The 21452-nt window shown below is 39.0% G+C and overlaps 1 protein-coding gene across 2 annotated transcripts in view; it reads left to right on the top strand.

Annotated features, from left to right (window-relative positions):
• Positions 1–15664: 15664 nt before the first annotated feature.
• Positions 15665–21452, top strand: part of LOC579892 (proteasome maturation protein) — a 52670-nt gene continuing 46882 nt past the window's right edge. Inside the window, exon 1 of one of the 2 annotated variants that reach the window (XM_030980263.1) lies at positions 15665–15668. In XM_030980263.1, the coding sequence (XP_030836123.1) occupies positions 15666–15668 (3 nt within the window). In that variant the 5' untranslated portion in view covers position 15665. Of the gene's footprint in view, positions 15669–15713; positions 15746–21452 lie in introns of those variants that run through there. The other variant, XM_779984.5, reaches the window with a different exon arrangement.

The following is a 21452-nucleotide window of genomic DNA, read 5'->3' as shown; positions in this document are numbered from 1 at the left end:
ACGTCACAGCTTTGAACCGCTAGAAACGATTCTTAGAAATTTACATTTAATCACATTTTAACGAGCTAGTTAAGTCGATAAGAGATAAAGGATTATTAATCGAAGGAGGTGTTTAGGTTATAAAGGAATAAGCTGCTCATGACATCCATCCTGAAAACCATTTTCTTGGATGAAAGGAACTATTGGATCAACTTCTTCTAAAGAAAGGCGCTTTAGCAAAAAGGTGTTAATGTGTACATCAAAGAAAGAAAAGCTCGATTGACAAACCGTTTTTGTGTTAAAAAAGCGTTCCAGTAAGTACGATATTAGGAACGAATAAAAAGCTGATTTGTGTTTAAGCTTCCAAGGGTAAACAATTAATGAACCTAATTCGTCGTTTCCTGTTCTATTTTGAGGGACCATAAATAAGTACAATATAAATACACCTTGCAGGAGCATTCTGAGCATGCAAGCGAATGACGGTGGTGTATAGCTCCGCGGTTATACATGAAGAAGAAAAAAAACTGTGTGTGGTCTTGTTTATTGTTTTTATCATAATCATTTTATAATGATAAAAACGAAATATACTTAATTACTACTAATAATAATAATAACAACAACAGCAACAACAGTAATGATGATGATGATGATAATAATGATGATATAACAACGACAACCATATTACTACTACTACTAATAATAATGATGATGATTATGATGATAATAATGATAATATAAAACAACGACAACAATAATAATAATAATAATAACAGTAATAATAATAATAATGATAACACATCGACTGCTTCTTATAAAGCCCTTTACCAAAACGCACAAGGGCGCTTACGGTATTACCCCGGTCACTGGATTCGATTACTATTCCACACATTACAGTGCACATTCTCCACTCCTTTGGGAGCATTCCATCTAGTCGCCTTTTTTTTTTATTTACGGGCGCGCACAATATATCAATCTGTTTACATTCCCCTTCGCATCTATAACGGGTACCCACTCATCACCTGGGTGGAGATGAGCAATGTAGATAAAATGCCTTGCTCAAGGACACATTATTAAAGTGCCGTGCCGGGGCTCGAACCCATGCACTGCCTCTGCATTCTCATTCAAGTGTTTAACCACTCGACTACGAGATGCAACATAATATGCGACCCAACTATTTTCTTTTTTTTATAAGTTTGCACATTAATTTATTAACTTATTAGCTTTTTATACATAGTTCATTCTAATATAAAATATTTGACTATTATGTACCTTACTTCCTCTTCAAATCTTAGCTAGTGATGACGGAATATATTTGTTTGATACAAGGGTTGTAGAAAAAAATATAATATATTTGCAAAATATTTACAATAATTATACTTAGGGTGCATGTATATAAAATATTTAGGGGGATATAATATTGTAAAACAAATTTTAATACAGAGCAAATTGGAGATCATTTCGCAAGATATACGTCTCAGAGTTCCCAAATTGTGTTCGATTATTCACAACTTCAAAAGTTCATAACTCTCTTATTTGTTATCAGATTGTACTCGAACGTTTACTGACCTGTTCTTCTGGTGTTTTTTTTTTTTATATATTAAAACAAGTCTTATATCAGGGTGGACTTCCCATCCTGAATACTAAATACTGCTAAATGTTATTGGGTAGGCCTATATCATAAATAATTTCCAGATTTTAAATTCCTCTAGGGGCATTGGCGAATCACATGCACCCCCCCCCCCGGGCCCGCAACAATCAGGCATACATACACAACAAAAATAAAGAATGTAATCGAATTTGTATTATGTGCCCCCCCCCCCCCTCCAGCATTATGATAAGCTTTTCGCGTGACAGAAAATGTAAGACAAAAATGCTCCAGAGAAACAACCCCACCTGCGACAAAGAATCCTGTCGGGGCTAGTCCACTGTTGCGACATGGAGGGGGGGGGGGGCGTGGGGTGGGGGGCTACCCTCCTACCTAATATCATTTGCAAATCTGGAATGTTCCTGAGTTCAATTTTATCTGCCCTCCCTTTAGTCATGTGCAGAGAATCCCCTCTTCTCTATATCCTTTCCCCTTTTATTTGGAGGGTCCGCCAATAGGGGTGTGGCGGAGATTAGGACCCTAATTCCGTTTGTGCGATTTTAACATTGGACCATGGGCAAGTTGACGTCACGTTTTAGTTTAAACCGCCCAGAGCAGAAAGTGGAAAGAACGGATCTCAGCAATAAAGGCATCATCATGATATTACGTAACATTGTTGTGTTTATCATAATTGAAGGGAACAGCAAACAAACCAATCATAAGCGTATCGAACACGTTTGCAAAGATTACTATATATTGCGGTCTTCTGCTCTTGTCTAACAGAATAGTTCGGATAATACTTAAAATTTATGATAATATGTTATGGAAATAATAAGTTTCGTTATTATATGTACATATATTATGTAAAAAACATTTTGACATGAAGAAATTATTGTTTGTTTATGTTGTATTATACCTTACATTTATATGTTCTTTGTTATTCAGTTGTATTTTATTTAGAAAAAATGCAGAAATAAAATCAAATAAAAAAAATATGAAAATGACATAAGGCCTAAAAAAATAAGATGTTGTATTGCACTTTAGGTGCCAAAACATGGGTCGGTTGGTCGGATTTAAAAAAAAAATTACTCACTGCATGGGCTGTGTTTGTCAGTTTTTTAATGCTTTAATATATATTTTTTTTCTTCTAAAAAACGGTAAAAAAAAAAAAAAAAAAAACTTTTTTTAAAGCCGACCGTAGATTTCAAGATTTCGGGGTCGGTCGCAAAGGGCAATACAACATCTTTTTTTTTAAAGGCCTAACGACGTAATGCGATGGGATAATGAAACTGCACTTCAGTTGATTTCTTGAAAGTCTGTGCGATTGTGTTTGCTTGTTTCATTTTGTTACTGGGGCAGTTGTCCCCGCCACTCATATTCTCCTTTTGAATGAAGTAGTGATAAGACCTTTGCGTTATTGTTCCATGATAATACATTTTAAATAAAAACTGTTACTGTGAATATCTCGTTTGAATGTCTGCCCCGTGCAACAGCCCAGGGTTGTCGGACTACTCGCGTGTCGCTTTATCCCCGCCGCGCGCGCTCGACAGGAAGGAAATCATGACGTCACAACCCCCGTTTGTGCCTCACATTAGTTTACTTTTACAAAGCAAATATACACACATTTCTTCTTTGAATATCAATCAAAGTACAAACTTCCGGAAATAAATCACTCTTTCACGAAAATGTCATAATAATGTTGTCGGAAAGAGAAGTTTGGTGGCTGCTTTTCAAGTGGAGGACAACTTTAAAGAGGTTTACGGAGGGAATATGTCGTAAGGAATATCAGAGGAGCTGAGAAAGAGACTAACGATACTTTGGTAACGGGACGCGCCGCCAAATAAAAAATAAAATAACCCACATCTCTCGTGAAAGTCTATACCAACAACAAAAAGTGGAAAGGGGGAAAAAGTTTGATTTTGATATGCACAGATGGTTGGTGGAGATAAGATCGCCGTCGCGATTCATAAATAGGATGCTATTGCGGTTGGGAAGTCAATCGGGACCAGTATTTAGAGCGAAAAAGAGTTCAGAGACTGGATTCGGGTGCATGGTGTTTGGTAGAAGGTTTGGTAGACACCATAACTTTTGTTTGTCGGGGTGGGTTTGTTACCCCAGAGAGGGGAGCATGGGGTTGAATTAGCATTGACCCTAATCCTCCAATTTTTAGAGGTCCTTTTTATGATTGCTTTTTCTTCCTCACTCGACAATTCCTCTACATTATCCCCCCCCCCCCCCTCTCTCTCTCTCTCTCTCTCTCTCTCTCTCTCTCGATCGAGCTATCTCTCTCTTCAGTTTCATCGTTTCACTACCCACTCTTTAGATACATGTCAACAGAAAGGGGGCAATCGAAAAGTCATGGGGCCTTCATTTGGGTCTTTCTGAAGGAAACGTGCCAGCGGAAAACAACGATGTTTGCCGTTTTCAATGGTCGCACTTTCCAAGACCAACATATTTTATTATCTTAGTTTGTCATTATCATTCGTCGTATTTTGCTCCTTTTCTAATCTCTCTCTCCCTCTCTCTCTCTCTCTCTCTCTCTCTCTCTCTCTCTGTTATTGTTAAATCATTTCATTTATACTGTTTTATAGGAGAATCTGTTTCAGAATAAATACCCCTTCCCTCTCGTTCTTGCCCTCACTATAGACCCACCCCTCACCTCTCTCTCTCTCTCTCTCTCTCTCTTTCTCTATCTTTCCCTCCCTCTCCTTCTTCTCTATCTTTCTCTCTATGTCCTTTTTTGTCTTCATTTTAAAAACTATTATTGCATTTATTTTTACATTTCAAAACAAATATATCAAATCCATTTTAGTGGCAAGGATGTTATAGTCTTATGAAACATTGATATATCCCGCTGTTTCCTTTCCAGGGTGATCCCATGGGACATTGGCATTGGGTAATGACCTTCGTCGAGTGTAAACAGATGCTAGAAAATTGCGGCTCGAAACGGTAAGGGGTCACGACCTTGCCGTGACCCCTGACCTAAAAGTGTGCGCGTGCCGATCAAGCTGGCGGAGGTGGAACAAGTATATTGATTCAGAAGGGGTGAAGTACCAGTTATGCCTATATTTATGTGATTATGTAGTTTTATATTTTCAAAGGGTTGAAAAGTTTGAAAACATGGCAACAGACATAAGAATATTTATTTTGTAACCAATCTAACGATAATCCCGCCTCTAAATCTTAATCGAAATAATTTACCATGAAAATCCCAAGGTTTTCAAGTTGATCGAATGCATAATAATTTCAGGCGGCGACAATTAGGCTCTGCAACTCTAATGCAATATTAGATTTTTTGGTTTTTTTTTGTTGTCAATAGCTTTTCAATAATCAGGTAAGTTAACATTCGGATTTTTTGTTAATGTAACTTCTAATGTGTAAAATGTTTGCCATATCCTTGTGTTTTCTCATCTTTTACTTCGCAGTCATGGCTAGTTTATTTGTTTTTTTTTTGCAAATAATCTATTAGCAGGACTACGATTTTACTTCTGTGCTATTTTGTTAATGTTTTTTGTTGTTGTCTTGTTTGTTCCTTTTTTCTTCTTCTTCTATTCTTTTTCTTTTTTCTTTTTCAAAAATATAATACAGTCGCTTTAAATTTTAGGTTTAAAAGTATAGGTGATCTCACAGGAGCTTCGGTATAGGTGTCGTGAGACATTGGACCAGGCTCTTTAAAAAAAAAAGGGGGGGGGGGTCCTTGATATCCTTGAACTATACCAACATGGCTTGAAATTCTCAAATTGTCGACAATAATTCTGGATTTGCTTTCAAAAGATTTTGAATGGAGGTGTCAAATCCCCATACCCCCTCTATAGCGATGCCCCTGATAGCAAGAAGGAGCACAAATTCAACTTTCACTTTTGAGTAGTAATTTAGATTTCATATGGTTCTTGAGATATGTGGGATAGGGAAGTGTACGTGATACAGGGTTCAACGTTTTCTCTCTCTCTGTTTTAGAAACGGACAAACGTGATCTTTTCACATCGGTGTAATTCTAAAATAATTAATCATTGACAATGCCCTTGAAACAACGTGACTGTTCTGACTTCCCTCCAACATGGTTGATCACAATCCTCTGCTTTAAAACGATCATTCAGGTATTATATTCTGTTTGGGGACCTTGCTCTAACAAGCCCAGCTTCTAAAAGGTCTCCTCTGTCTTTCATGTACAGAACATGATCTCACATAAGTAATTTTTTTATAGAATTTCTTTAGTTAATAACAAAAGTTGTATGTTGAACGTTACTATTGCGCTTCAAATTATGTTTGTTATATTGATAATCTGCTGTTCCAGTTACTTCATTTGAAATTCTATGAACTATGAACTATCACAGCTGCACAGCAGTGTCGTTGAGTCGGTGTGCACCCCGACTGAATCCCGACCAAATACAGCACAAGTACATCAAATGCCAAACCTTCTTCCAGCAATAATGCTCGTTAACGATTATCAACGACAAAAATTCTCTCAAAATAAAGGCTTATAATTTATATTTTTATCTATTTCGTCTGGTCATCAATATCACCATGGTCATCGGAGCGCTTCATTGCTATAAACTTCATTAGGTATATAAATAAATACACGCATTTAAAACTGTCCAGCAGAGAAGATAACTTCTTAAAAACAAGATCGTCAGTCTGGAGGCTGTCATATTTTTGTTCTCCCTTTGTCTCGATGACTAATTGACAATGTCCAGTTATCCACTACTGTCCAGTCTCGAGACAATTGCTATTCTGAATTACGGAAATAAATAGAAAGGGATAAAACAAAACGGCAGGTTATTAAGTCTGTCATCGTGGATTATTATTTTCCATGGCATATGCTTATTATAGCATGGCATCTATATAGAATGATATTACATCGAATATTATATTTCTAAGTATTGCTCTTTTTGTAGACGTATTGATCTTGAGATCAAAGGTCTATCTGCTAATCATTCCATAGATTAGGTCAGCAAGTATGTGTCTTTGTGATTTTAATTAAATATTTGTTTTAATAGTTATATAATTAATTATCAAGTTGTTTATCAAAATGCAACCAATCAGAGACCCTCACCATAATAATATGAAGAAGAAAAAATTCTCGTTTGCTTTGCTCCAGTAGTAATGATTCGCGGAAGTTCATGCTCCGAAATATTATGATTTACACACCATTTTGCAAACTCATTTTCGGTAACACAAGAAAAGCAGTCTCACTATATAACAGGCGCGGATCCCGTCGCCCCCCCCCCGGCAACAAAAACACGTAAATTTAACCTTTTTTAGACAAAAAATTTAAATGCCCCTTCACCTGACCCCCAGACCCCCCCCCCCCCCAACAAAAAAAAAAACAAAAAAACAGAAGAAGTAAAACTTTTTTTAAAATGTCGGGGGCAATTTTCCTTTTTTTTTAGTGCTTACTTCCCCCCCCCCCCCCCCCCCTCCATTAAGCGAAAAATTGGTCGACAAAATTTTCAAATTTCGAGGGGCAAAATGAAATATTTTGTTTGAGTGCTCTCTAAATAATGGTTCGAGCAACGACTTAGCAGGGGATATAATCTGTATTTGAGTTAAATACAACAACATTGAATAGGCCTATATACAACAAAAGTGCAAATTTGAGAATAAACAAATGGGACTAAAATACGTAAGGATGACTTGTCATCAAAAACCACAATCATAGTATAAGGGTGATGTTGATATGTTTATCCAAAGTTGGGAATAGTCATTGTCTGTTGTTGCTTAGCAACAATGAGATGATAGAATTTCTTTTCTGTCGAGGTCAGGGTTTTATAAATCTTTTGTCTTATCCTATTTTACAACCCAGGTCGCTTACGAAAGTATATCGATGACTCATAGCTTACGCATTATCAAGTTGTGAAAGAAAGAAAATGTTTGTGCATGTACCGGGAAAGAAATCTTTATAAACTAATCTGAACATTCACTCACTAATAATTAATGTCAGGTCGATTCTCCCATGGAAAGGGAGGTTAAATCTGATAAAATTAAAAAAGAATGGCTCCTTGCATGTGCATGGTGGCGTAGCTACATTGGGTTGGGCATGTGTCACCCAATCGAGTGATGAAAAAAAAAAGAGGAAAACGAGAGAAAGGAGAGAAAGGGAGAAGGGCAAACGGACAATAAAAGATGGCGCCTGGACCCCTTCCACCACCTTCCCCCTGATCAGTAAATTCACATTTCATTTCCCGAGTAAGGCGGGCGCCCCAATCATTGTAGTACCCCTCAATGGATGGACTCACTTTATATTACTGCTTGTGTAATTCTTTAAGAAGGAATTTTAAATTTAAACAATACGAATCCTATAATAACCAAGTTACATACTTCTGATTTTGCTCGACTTATCGTTCTTTATTTCCGTCGGAAAAGGAAATCTAGAATTCTAGATATTATCAAAGTACGGGTCAGATTTCTTTTTTGTATAGGCCTATATAATTTAACAAAAGCAATTATTTTCTTCATTTTTCTTTGAGTACCCTCGTTATTTGGCTACCTACCAACTATGGAAAATCTTGAACATACGGTAGTAGTTTCCCGCCGTTTCCATGAAGAATGTACGCGAAACCTTTGACAATAAGAGCTGATTTTGATGGTCTAAATCCCACTGATTTTTTTTCAAAGTGTCACGATGCATCTTGTTAAAAAAAATCGCGGAGATTTGCGGGAAGTCATCCCTCAAAGGGACCCTTTTGTAAAGTGTATAAGCTGGAGCTGGCCCCGATGTGAAATATGCACAAGGAAAGAGAGGAAGAAAGAGTGAACTAGAGGAAGGAGAGGGTGGTCAGATAGAGAGAGAGAGAGAGAGAGAGAGAGAGCCAGAAAGAGACAACCGAAGAGGGTCCAATACATCCCATAAATGGAATAAAGTCGAGTATAATGAGAAACTCCATTCAAATGACTGTAACAATCATTTCAAATATTTTGGCGGGAAAGCCAGATATAATTCGAATTCCTAATTTGCCAAATTTGCCTTATTTGGAGCTGGCCCCGACAGCTGAGCTTTTGGGACCTGGGCTCCGTTTTACAAAGACTTACGATGTATAAAAATCAATCGCGAGACCTCCAATCAATCGCAAGATTGTAGTCTCCTATCTCTTATGTATATAGTTGCGATTGATATCAATCGCAAATAAGTTGCGATTAATATCAACTCTTTGTAAGACGGGGCCCAGCTCAGCTGTAAGTTGGCAGTTTAAAAAATAAAGTATGAAAGTATAATTGATCGAAAGGACTTTCAATAATTCATGTCATAAATCATGTTCGGATTATGTAATGTATCATTGTCATATTTACACACTTCAATATTCTTTGTTTGATTGTTTAAAATAGTTGTGGTCGTGTTGTAATATAACAAGTTTGACAACTATGGATATTTTCATGGTATGCAATTGGTATATTGGTATATATGTAATTGGTTATAAATTTTTTTTTGTGATCAGTGAAATCAGTAAAATCACCCTATCTGTCCTGTGTGCGTGAAGAACACCAAAGAAAGCATCCTTGTTGCTTCAGTAAAGCGAGACAAGGTCGATAATAATTGCGTGTCTAGACTTTATATATTAATCATAAGAGGACAAACAGTAATTTTATGAGGCTTTCTAATGACTCCCTGGGGGAACAGCTATAGATGAAAACAGTATCTGGTCATAGTCATCGGTGCATGAGAGTCATGTAGCACTCATCTTTAGATGGCTCAAACGATACTAGTATTAATTACACATACCAATAAATTACCACCCAAAAATAATAGAAAAAAGAGGAAAATTAGGGCATTTTATTAATCGATTGTGGGTCATAGATAATTATGTCTGGGTTTGGGGAGAGAGGAGAAAATGCCTATACCTTCGCAATCCTTTTTTTTTTTAAACCAGAAATTGCGATCTTTAAATAATTTGATGCAGAAAAATTAAGACACTTTAACCGGAATATGAAGGCCCTAACACTCTTATACTAAAAAGTTAAAGGGCCTATTAAAACCAAACAATATTTTGCGGAAAACAAACACAATGGATGTAAATGTCTGACATTGTTGAAATGAGGAGCACTGACATACGAGAGGGGCAGAGACGGGGAGGGGGCAAACACACAGGCAGAGGCAGAAATGGGGAAGGGGAGGAAGAGAGAAACATGCAGAGGCAGAGAGGAGGTGGGGAGGAAGAGAGAAAATAATTTAAATAGGCCTTATCATGACAATAATTATTTATTATTGGTTTTCCATTAAAACATATATGCATATAGGCCTCTGTCATTTTCATCACTGACACTTCTAGGAACAACTCCATTTTTTCGAAGACGGTGGGATCATGACACCTAGGCTGGTACCCGATTGTGTTTGCACCCAAATCCTAAACATCTTAACTTTATGCATATACTTTTTATCGGTTTGAAAGCGATATTATTTCGTTTAAATTTCCCTGCAATATTTTGAAATGCTTTGAAGTTGTTTTCCTCTCTTGAAAATCAGGCGCGGCTCTAATTGTCCATGTTTCCCCAAAGTGCCCCTTTTTCTTAGGAAAAGTGTTTAACTTTGTAAGAAGTGGCCCTTTTTACATAGGAAAAGTGCCCTTTTACTTTGACGAGTGCCCCTTTTCCTTCGACAAGTTCCCATTTTCCTTTTGCAATAAGTAAAAAGTCCTTATTGGTACTATGTCGGGAAACATATCGCATCCTGATTCTTAAAGATAACACCTGAAAAGAAAAAAAAAGGATCTGTACAAAACAAACTGTCAGAAAAAGAAGTATAAATCTGTATCTCGAATACGTGTGCTGTTAGTCCTAGAACACGCATAGTAGCCCTATTATGTGAAGGCCTTTTTCAGCACCCTCTTTTGTAAAGCATTGAAATTCTCGCATATAATTCGCTTTGTAGGTTGCCCTATTTGTGTATTGAAACAATAGACAAATGACGAAGGAATATGGGAGGGTCGTTTCCTTTTCAATTAATTAATGTATGCTTTGTCAGAAAGATCTGAGTAGTTTGTTACGTAACTAATTAAAATATCCCTGATGCCAGCTATTGATAACATAATTAAATATCCATCTTCCCTATTCATTGATGCCATGTTAGAGATGACCACGCATAATGAATTACATAAACCTTTTTCTATTCATTATGCTATGTCAGGGTGCTATACGCAGTGGCCTAATTACCTAACACTTACTGTTGGCACCTTAAGAATAAATGATAACGATTAAAAAATTAACTATCATAATTAGTAACTGAAAAAAATATTTTACGGGCAATAAAGACAACATCGGACTATCAAAATAATAATCATTATGTATCACAAAAGCGTAAAATGTGTAAATCTGCATTTTCTTTTTAGTAAAGTCATTGACATTAGCAAGTGCTAACAAATAAAAACGAACTAGATGATGGCAGAGTGGTCTTGTGGATAATCGATTGCTTTAGTTTATACAATGCAAAGATGATAAGTTCGATTTCCATGTTACTACTCTATCCTATTTTTTAGTCCATAATATTTCCTGGGGGTCAAGTTATTCCATTAACCTGTCTTTAATGAATGAACTACAATACTTGGAACCCAGTCAGCATACTTTCGTGTAGCTATGTCGGACAATCCTTGGGCAAGCTTAAACTGTTAATATGTTATTAAACCAGTCTATAGAATACTCAAGATTCCCATTTAATTGATTTCAAATTAGGGAATATCACACTGACATACTGAATTAAATAAATGAAGTCTTATGCTATGCCAGTGCAGGCGCGGATCCAGGATTTTTCAGGGGAGGGGGCCCAACTTTTTCTTTTTTTTGCTCCCGAAAATTTGAAAATCGCGCCGGCCGAAAATTCGCTCAATGGGGTGGGGGGGGGGGGGGGGTAGTGAGCACATTTTTTTTGTTTGGTCCTCGGAAATTTAAAAATTTGCGACCCCCCCCCCCACCCCTTGAGCGCCAGGGGGGGGGGGGCAACCCCCAAAAGGTAAAAATCACGTGTTTTTACATGATTTTTTTTCTCAAAGGGGGGGGGGGGGGGCGCCCCGCCCCTGGATCCGCCACTGTGCCAGTGAGCTACCCAGTGGCCTACTGGAATAACAATTCAAGTCGGCAGTCTAACAAAAGTAAATGATGATAATATAAAGACTCATTATCATATCAGTTACTGATGTAAACTGTTATGGCCAATCTTGACAACATCCGACTATAAAAATAATCATCATCATGTTTCCCGAAAACATAAAATCAGTAAATCAGCATTTTTAGCAAAGTCACTGACATCAGAAAGCAAATAGAAGAGAACTAGAATGTATCAGTTAGGCAGAGTGGTCTTGTGGATAAGTAATCGCTTCACAATGTGGATATAATAGGTTCGATCCCCACCTACTCATTTACCCTGTTAAGTTAGTCCATAATATTGACTTACCAAAATATTCTTTAAAAAAGAGAGAGGTGAGAAAAAAATATTGGATTTTTATCATGTATCGATCCGAAAGCGTATAATCAGTAAAATCCTCACGAATGGAAACATAATTATCAGCCTGCAAGAAATTCCGTCCACGGTGGCCTTAGTTTAGAATTAATATTTGCAAAGAAATGTTTTTAATTTGAAGAAATAACTGCAAAGATGGTGTATAGATGTCAAATCAAGAAGAATTCAGAAACCAGCTCATCATTTCATAACTTTATGGAACTTTATAATATTAGGCCTACAACTAAAGAAGTGGAAAAGATTTTTGTTCAACCAAGGTTGTGCACATTAAACAGTAAACTGAGAGAATTTCAGTTTAAACTTTTGCATAGAATAGTTTATACAAACCATCATTTGCAAAGATATACATTTTGTACAAAAGTTTTGTGTTCGTATTGCAAATTTTTGGAGGAAACCTATCAACATGTATTTTTTAAATGTAGGCCTAATATAATTTTAAAAATTGTGCTGATAAACTCAATTTACCAATTCTAAAAAAACTGTCTTGGAAAGAAATTCATATTGGAATAAATTTTATGGGAGTAATAGGAAAACAGAGCAATTACTGAACAATATTCTGATTTTGATTAAATTGATGATTTTTGATAGCAGAGAGAACGGGGAGCCTCGAAATCAGGCGCGGATCCAGGATTTCTTAGGGGGGGGGGCCCAAATTTGAAATTATGCGAGCCAAATATTGGTACGTAATGGTGACCAACAGTGACGTGATGCGGAGGGGGGGGGGGTCGGTGCAGGGAGGGGCGAATTTCTCCCTCCCTCCTCCGCGAAACGCGGAAGCTTTGACGTTTCATTAAATCATTAGAGAAAAAAAACGATTCGTTGTACAGTTCTCGAAAATAATTCTCGTCTGAATTTTGTTTTTCCCCTCTCGCGCGAAGCGCGAAAATTTTTAGGATTCATTAAATTATTAGAGAAAGAAAACAATTCGTTGTAGAGTTCTCAACTCTAAATTCTCGTCTGAATTCAGGATCTCCCCCCCCCCCCCCCTATCGCGCGAAGCGCGGAAGCTTTTAAGTTTCCTTAAATTATTAGAGAAACAAACCGATTCGTTGTACCGTTTTCGAAAATAATCCTCGTCTGAATTTAGATTCTCCCCCCCCCTCCCGCGCGAAGCGCGGAAGCTTTTACGTTTCATTAAATCATTAGAGAAACAAAACGATTCGTTGTACAGTTCTCGAAAATAATTCTCGTCTGAATTTAGTTTTTCCCCTCTCGCGCAACGCGCGGAAATTTTTTGGATTTATTAAATTATTAGAGAAAGAAGACGATTCGTTGTAGAGTTCTCGACTCTAAATTCTCGTCTGAATTCAGGTTCCCCCCTTTTAAGTTTCCTTAAATCATTAGAGAAAAAAGACGATTCGTTGTACCGTTTTCGAAAATAATCCTCGTCTGAATTTACATTCTCCCCCACTCCCGCGCGAAGCGCGGAAGCTTTTACGTTTCATTAAATCATTAGAGAAACAAAACGATTCGTTGTACAATTCTCGACTCTTAATCCTTGTCTAGATTCAGTTCCCCCCTCTCCCCCTCCTGCGCGAAGCGCGAAAGCTTTGACGTTTCATTAAACTATAAAAGAAAGAAGGCGATTCGTTGTACCGTTCTCGAATCTTAATCCTCGTCTGAATTCAGTTCCATCCCCCCCTCCGCGCGAAGCGCGGAAGATTTTACGTTTCATTAAATCATTAGAGAAAGAAGACGATTCGTTTTACCGCTCTCGAAAATAATCCTCGTCGGAATTAAGTTCCCCCCTCCCCTCCATCCCGCGCGAAGCGCGGAAGCTTTTACCTTTTATTAAATCATAAAAGATTGGTATTACCGTTCTCGCCTCTGAATCCTTGTCTGAATTCAGGTTCCCCACTTCCCGCGCAAAGCGCGGAAGCTTCACGTTTCATAAGATTATGAGAGAAAAAAAGACGATTCGCTGTACCGTTCTCGATTGTTAATCCTTGTCTGGGGCGGCGGCGAAGCCGGCCCGGAAGCATAGAGGTTTTAGGCGTTTAATTAAGGTCATATGAGCATATTTTTTTTAGTATACCTTATTATTTCGTGACACTGGCAGGTAACTATTTGGCGTTGGGTCCAGGGGCGGAGCCCCCCCAAAATCAGGGGTTTTAGGCATTAAATTACCGTCAGATGAGCATCTAAGGGCCCGCCGTAGGGCCCTTGGTGGGATCCAGGGGGCAGAGCCCACGGAAGCTTAGAGGTTTTAGGCATTTAATCACGGTCAGATGAGCATATTTTGATGCCTCATTATTTGTTAACACTGGCAGTTAACTATTCTTTCTTTCTTGCTCTCATTCTATTTTATTTCTCTTTAATATACTTTTTCAAAAAAAAGTGTGGGGGGGGGGGGGAGAGCTCGAGGCTCCCGATCCCCATCGTGCCTCGGGCCCTGACATGGAGGAATCTCAAGAATCACATTTCTTGCCTGGCTGCAAATTTAGGAATTTGTCATTTTTGAACAAACACATACAAACGTATAATTTACTAAAAATCTCGGAAAAATCTCGGAAATGATGTCATTTCAGCATTATTTGTAATCCACCGTTGTGGAATTAGAAATAAACCACGTTTGAATTTGATTTCCACTAACCCCCTCCCCTCCCTATCAGTACGCCAGTATCTCCTCTTTTCCTTTCCCTTTCCTTTCTTCTCTCTTGTTTGTTTTATGGGGGGGGGGGGGTCAACAGCCTGGGAGGCAAAGCCCTTTCGGCCCCCGATCTCCTTCTTCCCCCTTTTCTTTTCTTCTTCCTCTTCTTTCTTTCCCTTTCTCCTTTCGCTTCTTTTCCTTTTCTCTCTCTTTTTTTTTTTTTTTTTTTTGCGGGGGGGGGGGGGGCCAAGGCCCGCTCGGCCCCCCCCCCTGGATCCGCGCCTGCTCGAAATGTAAATGAAGTAAAAGATACATTTCTTAAAAATACGAAAGAGAAAAAACTTGCAATAGAAAGGGATACTCTTTTAATTCACTTTAAATAATGGGAGGCCTTGGAAGGTTTTGTGTGATATAAATTAACTTAAGAGAAGCAACTTCCCAGCCTTCTATCTCAGCAGTCTTTCTTTGGTTTGTGTTTGTTTGTTTGTTTTGTTTGTTTTTGTTTTGTTATTTTTTTATATTTATCTCTCTCTCTGGGGGAGTTTTTCTCTTTTCAGAGGTAATACTGTATTTTTAATTTTTTTTAATTTTCTTATTTGACAGACTATAATATTTCATGTACAAGCATTTTTATTTACTTTGTTCACTTCAATAGGTAAAGCGTTTTTTAAAGAAAAAAAAAATGAACATGAAATATTATTATTACTATTATTGTTTTAAACGAATAAGGAAACGTATGAAAGAGTTGTTTTGTTTAGCAATTGATCTTAATTAAGAATTATAATTTTGAATTGTATTTTGATTATTCTGAATGTGATGTCAAGTCAGTATGATGTACCTGTAAATTGCATGACTTTGATAATAATGTATTACACTCTGGTATTGAGAAAATAAAACACCTTAGACTATATATAAAATAAAAAAGTAAAGCGGCATTATGTTTGTATAGTCATTGACATCAGAACGTGTTAATAAGTCGAATCGTATCATGCCTTTTGAAGTTTAGATATAAATAATGTTTAGATTAGAATAATTTCTAGAACAAAATAGAATAAAAACAAGCAAACATGGTACAAATAATAACCTTTGCAGTGATTATTTGCGCATGCGCAATGTATCATTACTAAGCAAAATGGCAGCAAACATGGTAAGCACGGGAGAATTTTTAGTTTTTATTGTGATAGATGTAATAAACTTGTGTGCAATTCAATTGTGCATGAATGCATTATTTGTGTTGTTTGAGGTATTTTACTGCTATTGAGCTATGGATTTACTAGAAAATTATCGGTTTTCGGTGTGAAAAGCTAACGTTCATTTCTGTAGATTTATCATTGTAGTCCCGTCATATTCATTTTAATGTGAGTAAAATCTGTTCGTCTGTTATTGTTAATTCAACCAAACGCGTACGCGTGCCGTTGGCTGCTGCAGATACTTAATTTGTTTAATGGATGAATTTTGTTTTAAAGAATGAATTAGACATGGGGAAGATTGAATTTAACAGCTAGACTTATTGGAAAGATATTGGTATCCTAGATCTAGTTTTCATTTGAAATTGAATTGCGAATGCAAGGCAAGCTTGAAAATGAAGTTGAGCTGCAAATTTGCAGATGATCAGATGTTTTATAAACAGAGAGAGGGAGAAGGGGAGAGGATGGTGAGAGAGAGAGCCCATATGCCCATCACATAGAACTTTACTTCAATGCGCTCCGCTCGGTCCAAACCATGGTAAAATCGCGTAACAACTGCACATAAATATTAGGGCTGTGCACAACAGTGTAATGAGGTACCCGAGTACACTCCCAGGCTCACAGGCGAATACTTGAATATTCGGACGCCATGTTTTTTTATAATTTTTTTGAATTTTTTGAATTTTTTTGATTTTTTTTGAATATTTTTGATTTTCTTTTGAATTTTTTGATTTTTTGATTTTTTTGATTTTTTTGCCACTACCATACCACTCGGCAGTTTTTCAGGTCCCTCGCTGAAAACGCATGCAACTTTACTTTGAGTTGCAGTTGAAGGCGCCGTTTTAATAAGAATAATAACAGTAAACAATGCTGTTTTAAAAACCAAAGATGGCAGAATAATCCATTTTCCTCCAAGTCCAAACAGAAATCTGGACCCGAATATTCGGGTACAAGAAATCGTGCGGGTACTCGGGCATTCGACTACCCGTCGCAGCCTTAATAAATATGCATTCGGATCGCGTATAAATGAAACCCGGAAGTGCACGTTTTATTGAATGAAGGTATGGCTAGCAGATCGCGCTCCCAAACCCGGAAGTGAATACACATTTTAGTCAAAAGCGATATCGGGGAGACAACGTGCTCAGGTTTTGCGCATTCAGCTTAGCAACATGCGTACGCTATGCATACGCTTGCATATTGCGCGATGGAGCTGTTCGGCTAAATTTAGCAAAACAACATAAATCTGCATTTACGTCTTTTTCGTCGAGTCTGACCCAAAAGCTATGAATATTGCAGAGTTTTGAAGGGGCTGTATCTTTTGATAGAAACATTGGTGAGTCTTGAAATTTGAAATGTATTATTCTGATTACATTTTTTATTTAAAAAAAAAAAACAATGTTGAAAAACAATCCCAAATTGAAGATTGAAAAATCCGCCAGACACCCTAATAATAGCTGCACTGTGAGCTAAGTTAAAGGGACTATGTCCCATTTGCAGGCCAAAAAAATGAAAAAGTTAAATTCCAACTGCATTTGAAAGATAATACTTATTTAGAACTTTCCTAAAAAAGGTGGGGCTTGAAAATGTTTTCAAGTGGGAAAATAATGACCATTAGTTGTCAAATCGACTTTAGGGCTATAGAGCCCAAAAGTAATAGTCTTGATTTTCAGACAATTGTACCGAATGGTCATACGTTTTATGCTGCGCAAAGATTCAATCAGTTTAATCTTGGCCATCACAAGAAGTGGGTTATTGATGTAGACAAATGCTCATGTACCCATTACAACTCTTTTCATGTATGTTATTACCAAAGAAGAAAAAAAATCCAGTCAGACACTCAATAGTGTCTGACAGTGAAGTCTAGCAAGTAAACGGGTTTCCTTGCATAATTTGAATATGAGGACACTGCTAACGTTTAAATTTCACAGATAGGACATACATGACATATTCATAATTCCTGCAAAGTTCTACAGCATTTGAGGTTGGCTGCAAAAGGGACATAGTACCTTTAATGCCAAGTAATGCACTCACATGCATTGGCTGATCGCTCGAGCGCTTTTGACTTAAAGGGGCATGTTCCCCGTACTCCAGAGAGCATTCAAAATACGCACCCGCTGGCGGAAGGTGCTAGCTGCCTATTGACACCAACAGAATACGGCTCGTATGCAGATGGCATGTTCCGAATGCCCGCACGATGCCGATTATAATACCAATCGCAGTTCGGCTCTAAGATTCGGCTGCTGTTTCCACCCACTTTCGTGACCTCAAGATCGGCAGCGATCAGCTGGCTTGGCGAAGGCAGGCCAGGCCGCGCGTACTTTGATTGACAGCTGTATGCAAATTAGAAGTAGATCTTCGGAACCAAGATGGCAATGACTTCAGCAGCGATAACTACACTGGCGGGAACGTGCCTCTTTAAGTGAGAGAGGGCCCACTTAAGCAGAGAGCGCAATGACATCATTGACCATGCAAAACCATACCAAACACACACACTGACATGTCATGCTTATACAGATGATGCACTTCACACATAACTTATACAATAGATAAATCAACAAACATTTTAGTACAACTTGCCCAGTTTGTACCTTAAAAATTACAAAAAGGGGAATTTTTCAAAATTATGAAAGGCTTAAACTTAAATAAAATAACTAATTTTTTAAGGGTGCTGAAAAAATTGTACAAAAATCAAGGTTTGACTGGAATATGAGTTTGGTATCAGATCAAACAGAAAATCGCAAGCTTTCTCCTCGCGCAAATATGTTGTAACGTTGAGCAAAATGTCAGTCAGCGATAGCCAATCAGAAGGGCCCTTCTTTTGGCAAATAAGGCTGAGACCAGTCGAGCATAAAGCACATACACGGATGTTCGACTATTGAAATTAATTTTGAGCCACTAACAAGACTCGGGTGTATGCGCGGCATATGAGGAGCGTGCACATTTTATTTATTATGAATGGGCAATATACGTATCCAAAAGCTATTTCTAGATTCCTCGCTTGATGATGCTACTGACTTCCTTGGATATTTTACAAGTCCATGATTCTTCCAGAAGAAAAACTTAGCAAATCCCACTGCATGTCCATTATTTTGTAATTGTTCTTTGTCAAAATGCTGCTAACAGAGTGGCGATCGTGCAGTGATTTAAAACTCGTCATGCCTTTGGAGCAATATATTTTTTTCCTTCCATTTGTTTTGTGTAGAAAAAGTTATACAATTTGTTTAAACCTTTATTTTCCACAATAAATCAATGTATCTACCTATTATTGCTCAAGTCCTCTAGACAAAGCAGACCATCGAGAACATAAAAGTCACAAATGTGGTTACCCCCTCCCCTGGAACCCGCTATACTCTAGCTCACGCACAAAATCATGCTCTCTCTTTCTCGCAGCCTTCTTGACTGCTTACAGCTAAGTTACTGTGCACCGAATTTCAGAGTTTTTCACTCTTGGCGCGTTCTGGTACCTTTTTGCTATCAAATTACTGTTCCTTTTTTTTTCTAACACTCTAGGTTCAGTGTTTTACCTCAGTCGCATTTTCGTTAGGCAATAAATATTGATAGAAAATTTGCAGAGCGATCATCCTTTCAGTTTTTGCCCCACACATGGTCTTTCAAGTTAGCTGGAGCGTTCCGCTGGGTGTGTCCTGACTGGACCCAGTTACCCTTGTCTAGTGTAATCCGACACCTGATATAGTTTCAGGACCCGTCTTGCCAAGCTCGACCAATGAGAGGCTCTGTGCTGTAGCTAGCCTTTCTCCCCGGGCCTTTTGCCCAGTGATGGTGGCTACGCTCCCATCTCCCACTACCCTTGCTAGTTCTCCAAGTAAGGAGTTGGCAGCTGGATCGGGATTCCCCCTTCCCCTCTGGGGTTTGGTTTTCCCCGTGCCGCGAGCCTGTCTGGAACCCTATCTCGCAGTTGACTTCGGCATTTACATGTATGATTGGCTCTCAGTGGAGCTAAGTCCTGCTGCTGACCAGTCCTTTGGGATTGATACGCGGGCTTCTCTTACGCAATATCTCTCGAACACGTTTCCCCAGCTAACCCTGAGGGTAATCAGAGTCCATCGCTGCTGCTGAAATGTCGGAGCAAGGCCTTGCCTGCTGCAGCGACGACGCCAGTGTTGTCTGAAGGGGAGACTTGATCTACGCCTCTTCGCACGTCTCGGCGAGCTTGTCAGTCCCTTTAAGGAGTTAAAACCAGCTAGAGTATTCTGCCTAAGACTCGCTGGTCCTGAGGGACCTCCTCTTGTCATAAGCGATAAAGTTTCACCCGAGGCTGTCAGATAAGATTTTTAAGTCCAATCGCTGGTCTGCGGGGTCCTAATGGGAGCAGCAGAGTGTCGCCTGTGGTCTCTCTCAATCTCTGGAGGTTCTGTCCAGCGCTTGCCGCACTTGCCGCCTTCCCTTGGAAACGCAGCCTCCGACTTTCGCTTTTTGGGACTAGGCTCGGATGCCCGTTCCGTGAGAGTTCATTCCTCCTCTTATTCCTTGAATGAGCAGTGCACTTCTGGCCCAGTGATATGCCACCCTGCACTTCTGGCCCAGTGATATGCCACCCTGCACTTCGCCTGCCTTGGTCTCTCTCATGACAGATGCCAAAATCATTGCCAAAGCAGGTTAGACTCTGGGACCGGGGAACATCTGAACGTGCTCCTGCACATCAACGTTCTGAGATCGACGTTGGCATTGTTCTGTCAATTCTGACGATCCCTTGCTGGCTCGCACTGTCCGGCTTCGTCCCGAGAATTTTAATACATGCATATTCTCTGTAGGACAATCTGATTGCAGATTTCCTCTCCCGAGGCAAGGGTCTCGCTTTGGAGTGGTTTCTTCCTCCCAGAGATCTTGGGTCCTCTGTGGTATCGGCTTGGGCCCCACTAGAGACTGATCGTTTTGCTTCTTCTACCGAGTCACTGCCCTCGAGCTCAGGTTCCGGAAGCTCAGTCACTAAATACCATCTCTCTCCCCTTTTGGAGATTGTCGGGGTTTCGCCTTCCCCCGCCCTTCTCAAGTTCCCAGGCCTCTGGGGAAATCTCGAAGGACCAGGCATGAGGGCTTTTATTCGCCCTACATGTGCCCAAAGGAGTGCAATTACGTACCGGAAACCCTCCACCCTCGTCTGGCGGTTCTTCATTGGACCGCGTGGTCGTTCTCGGGAATGTCGCTAGACCTTCGGGGCTCTCAGCGAAAGCCATTTGGTTTTAGTCCGGAGTCGTAGGGAGTGTTTGAGAGTTGTCCACAACTCCGTCTTGAGGTCTTTCATCTATAGGTAAGATTTAGTCTCCGATAGACGTTAGTTTATTATCTGAACATAACCAAGACTTGCCACAGAGACCATCAACTCTTTCTTATTCCCGTGAGCCCTTTGTTCGTCTTCTTAGGAATCCATCTTTAGATGGATCGTCGAAGACACCCAGTCTGCGGGTCCTGGGACCCATTTATCTGGTGGCAAGCTGTAGGCTCATGAATGCCAGGGGTATTGGTATCCACTAGGCTCTCTTTCAAGATGCGACTTGTTCGACACTGCTAAACTGCCCTCTGGCGTTCTCATGCTTCCTTCAAAGCCGTTTACCTTAAGGATATTTTGGCAGATGAAGAATTGTTTGCTACGGCAACATTGCTTGGGGCAACATCTTTCTTGGTCCTCCTGCTAACCTCCTTGGTGGG

The sequence above is a fragment of the Strongylocentrotus purpuratus genome, unplaced genomic scaffold (assembly GCF_000002235.5).
Source record: "Strongylocentrotus purpuratus isolate Spur 01 unplaced genomic scaffold, Spur_5.0 spur5_scaffold_11, whole genome shotgun sequence".
Taxonomy (NCBI): domain Eukaryota; kingdom Metazoa; phylum Echinodermata; class Echinoidea; order Camarodonta; family Strongylocentrotidae; genus Strongylocentrotus; species Strongylocentrotus purpuratus.
The sequence above is the reverse complement of the archived record's forward strand: the minus strand, read 5'-3'. Positions and strand labels throughout refer to the sequence as shown.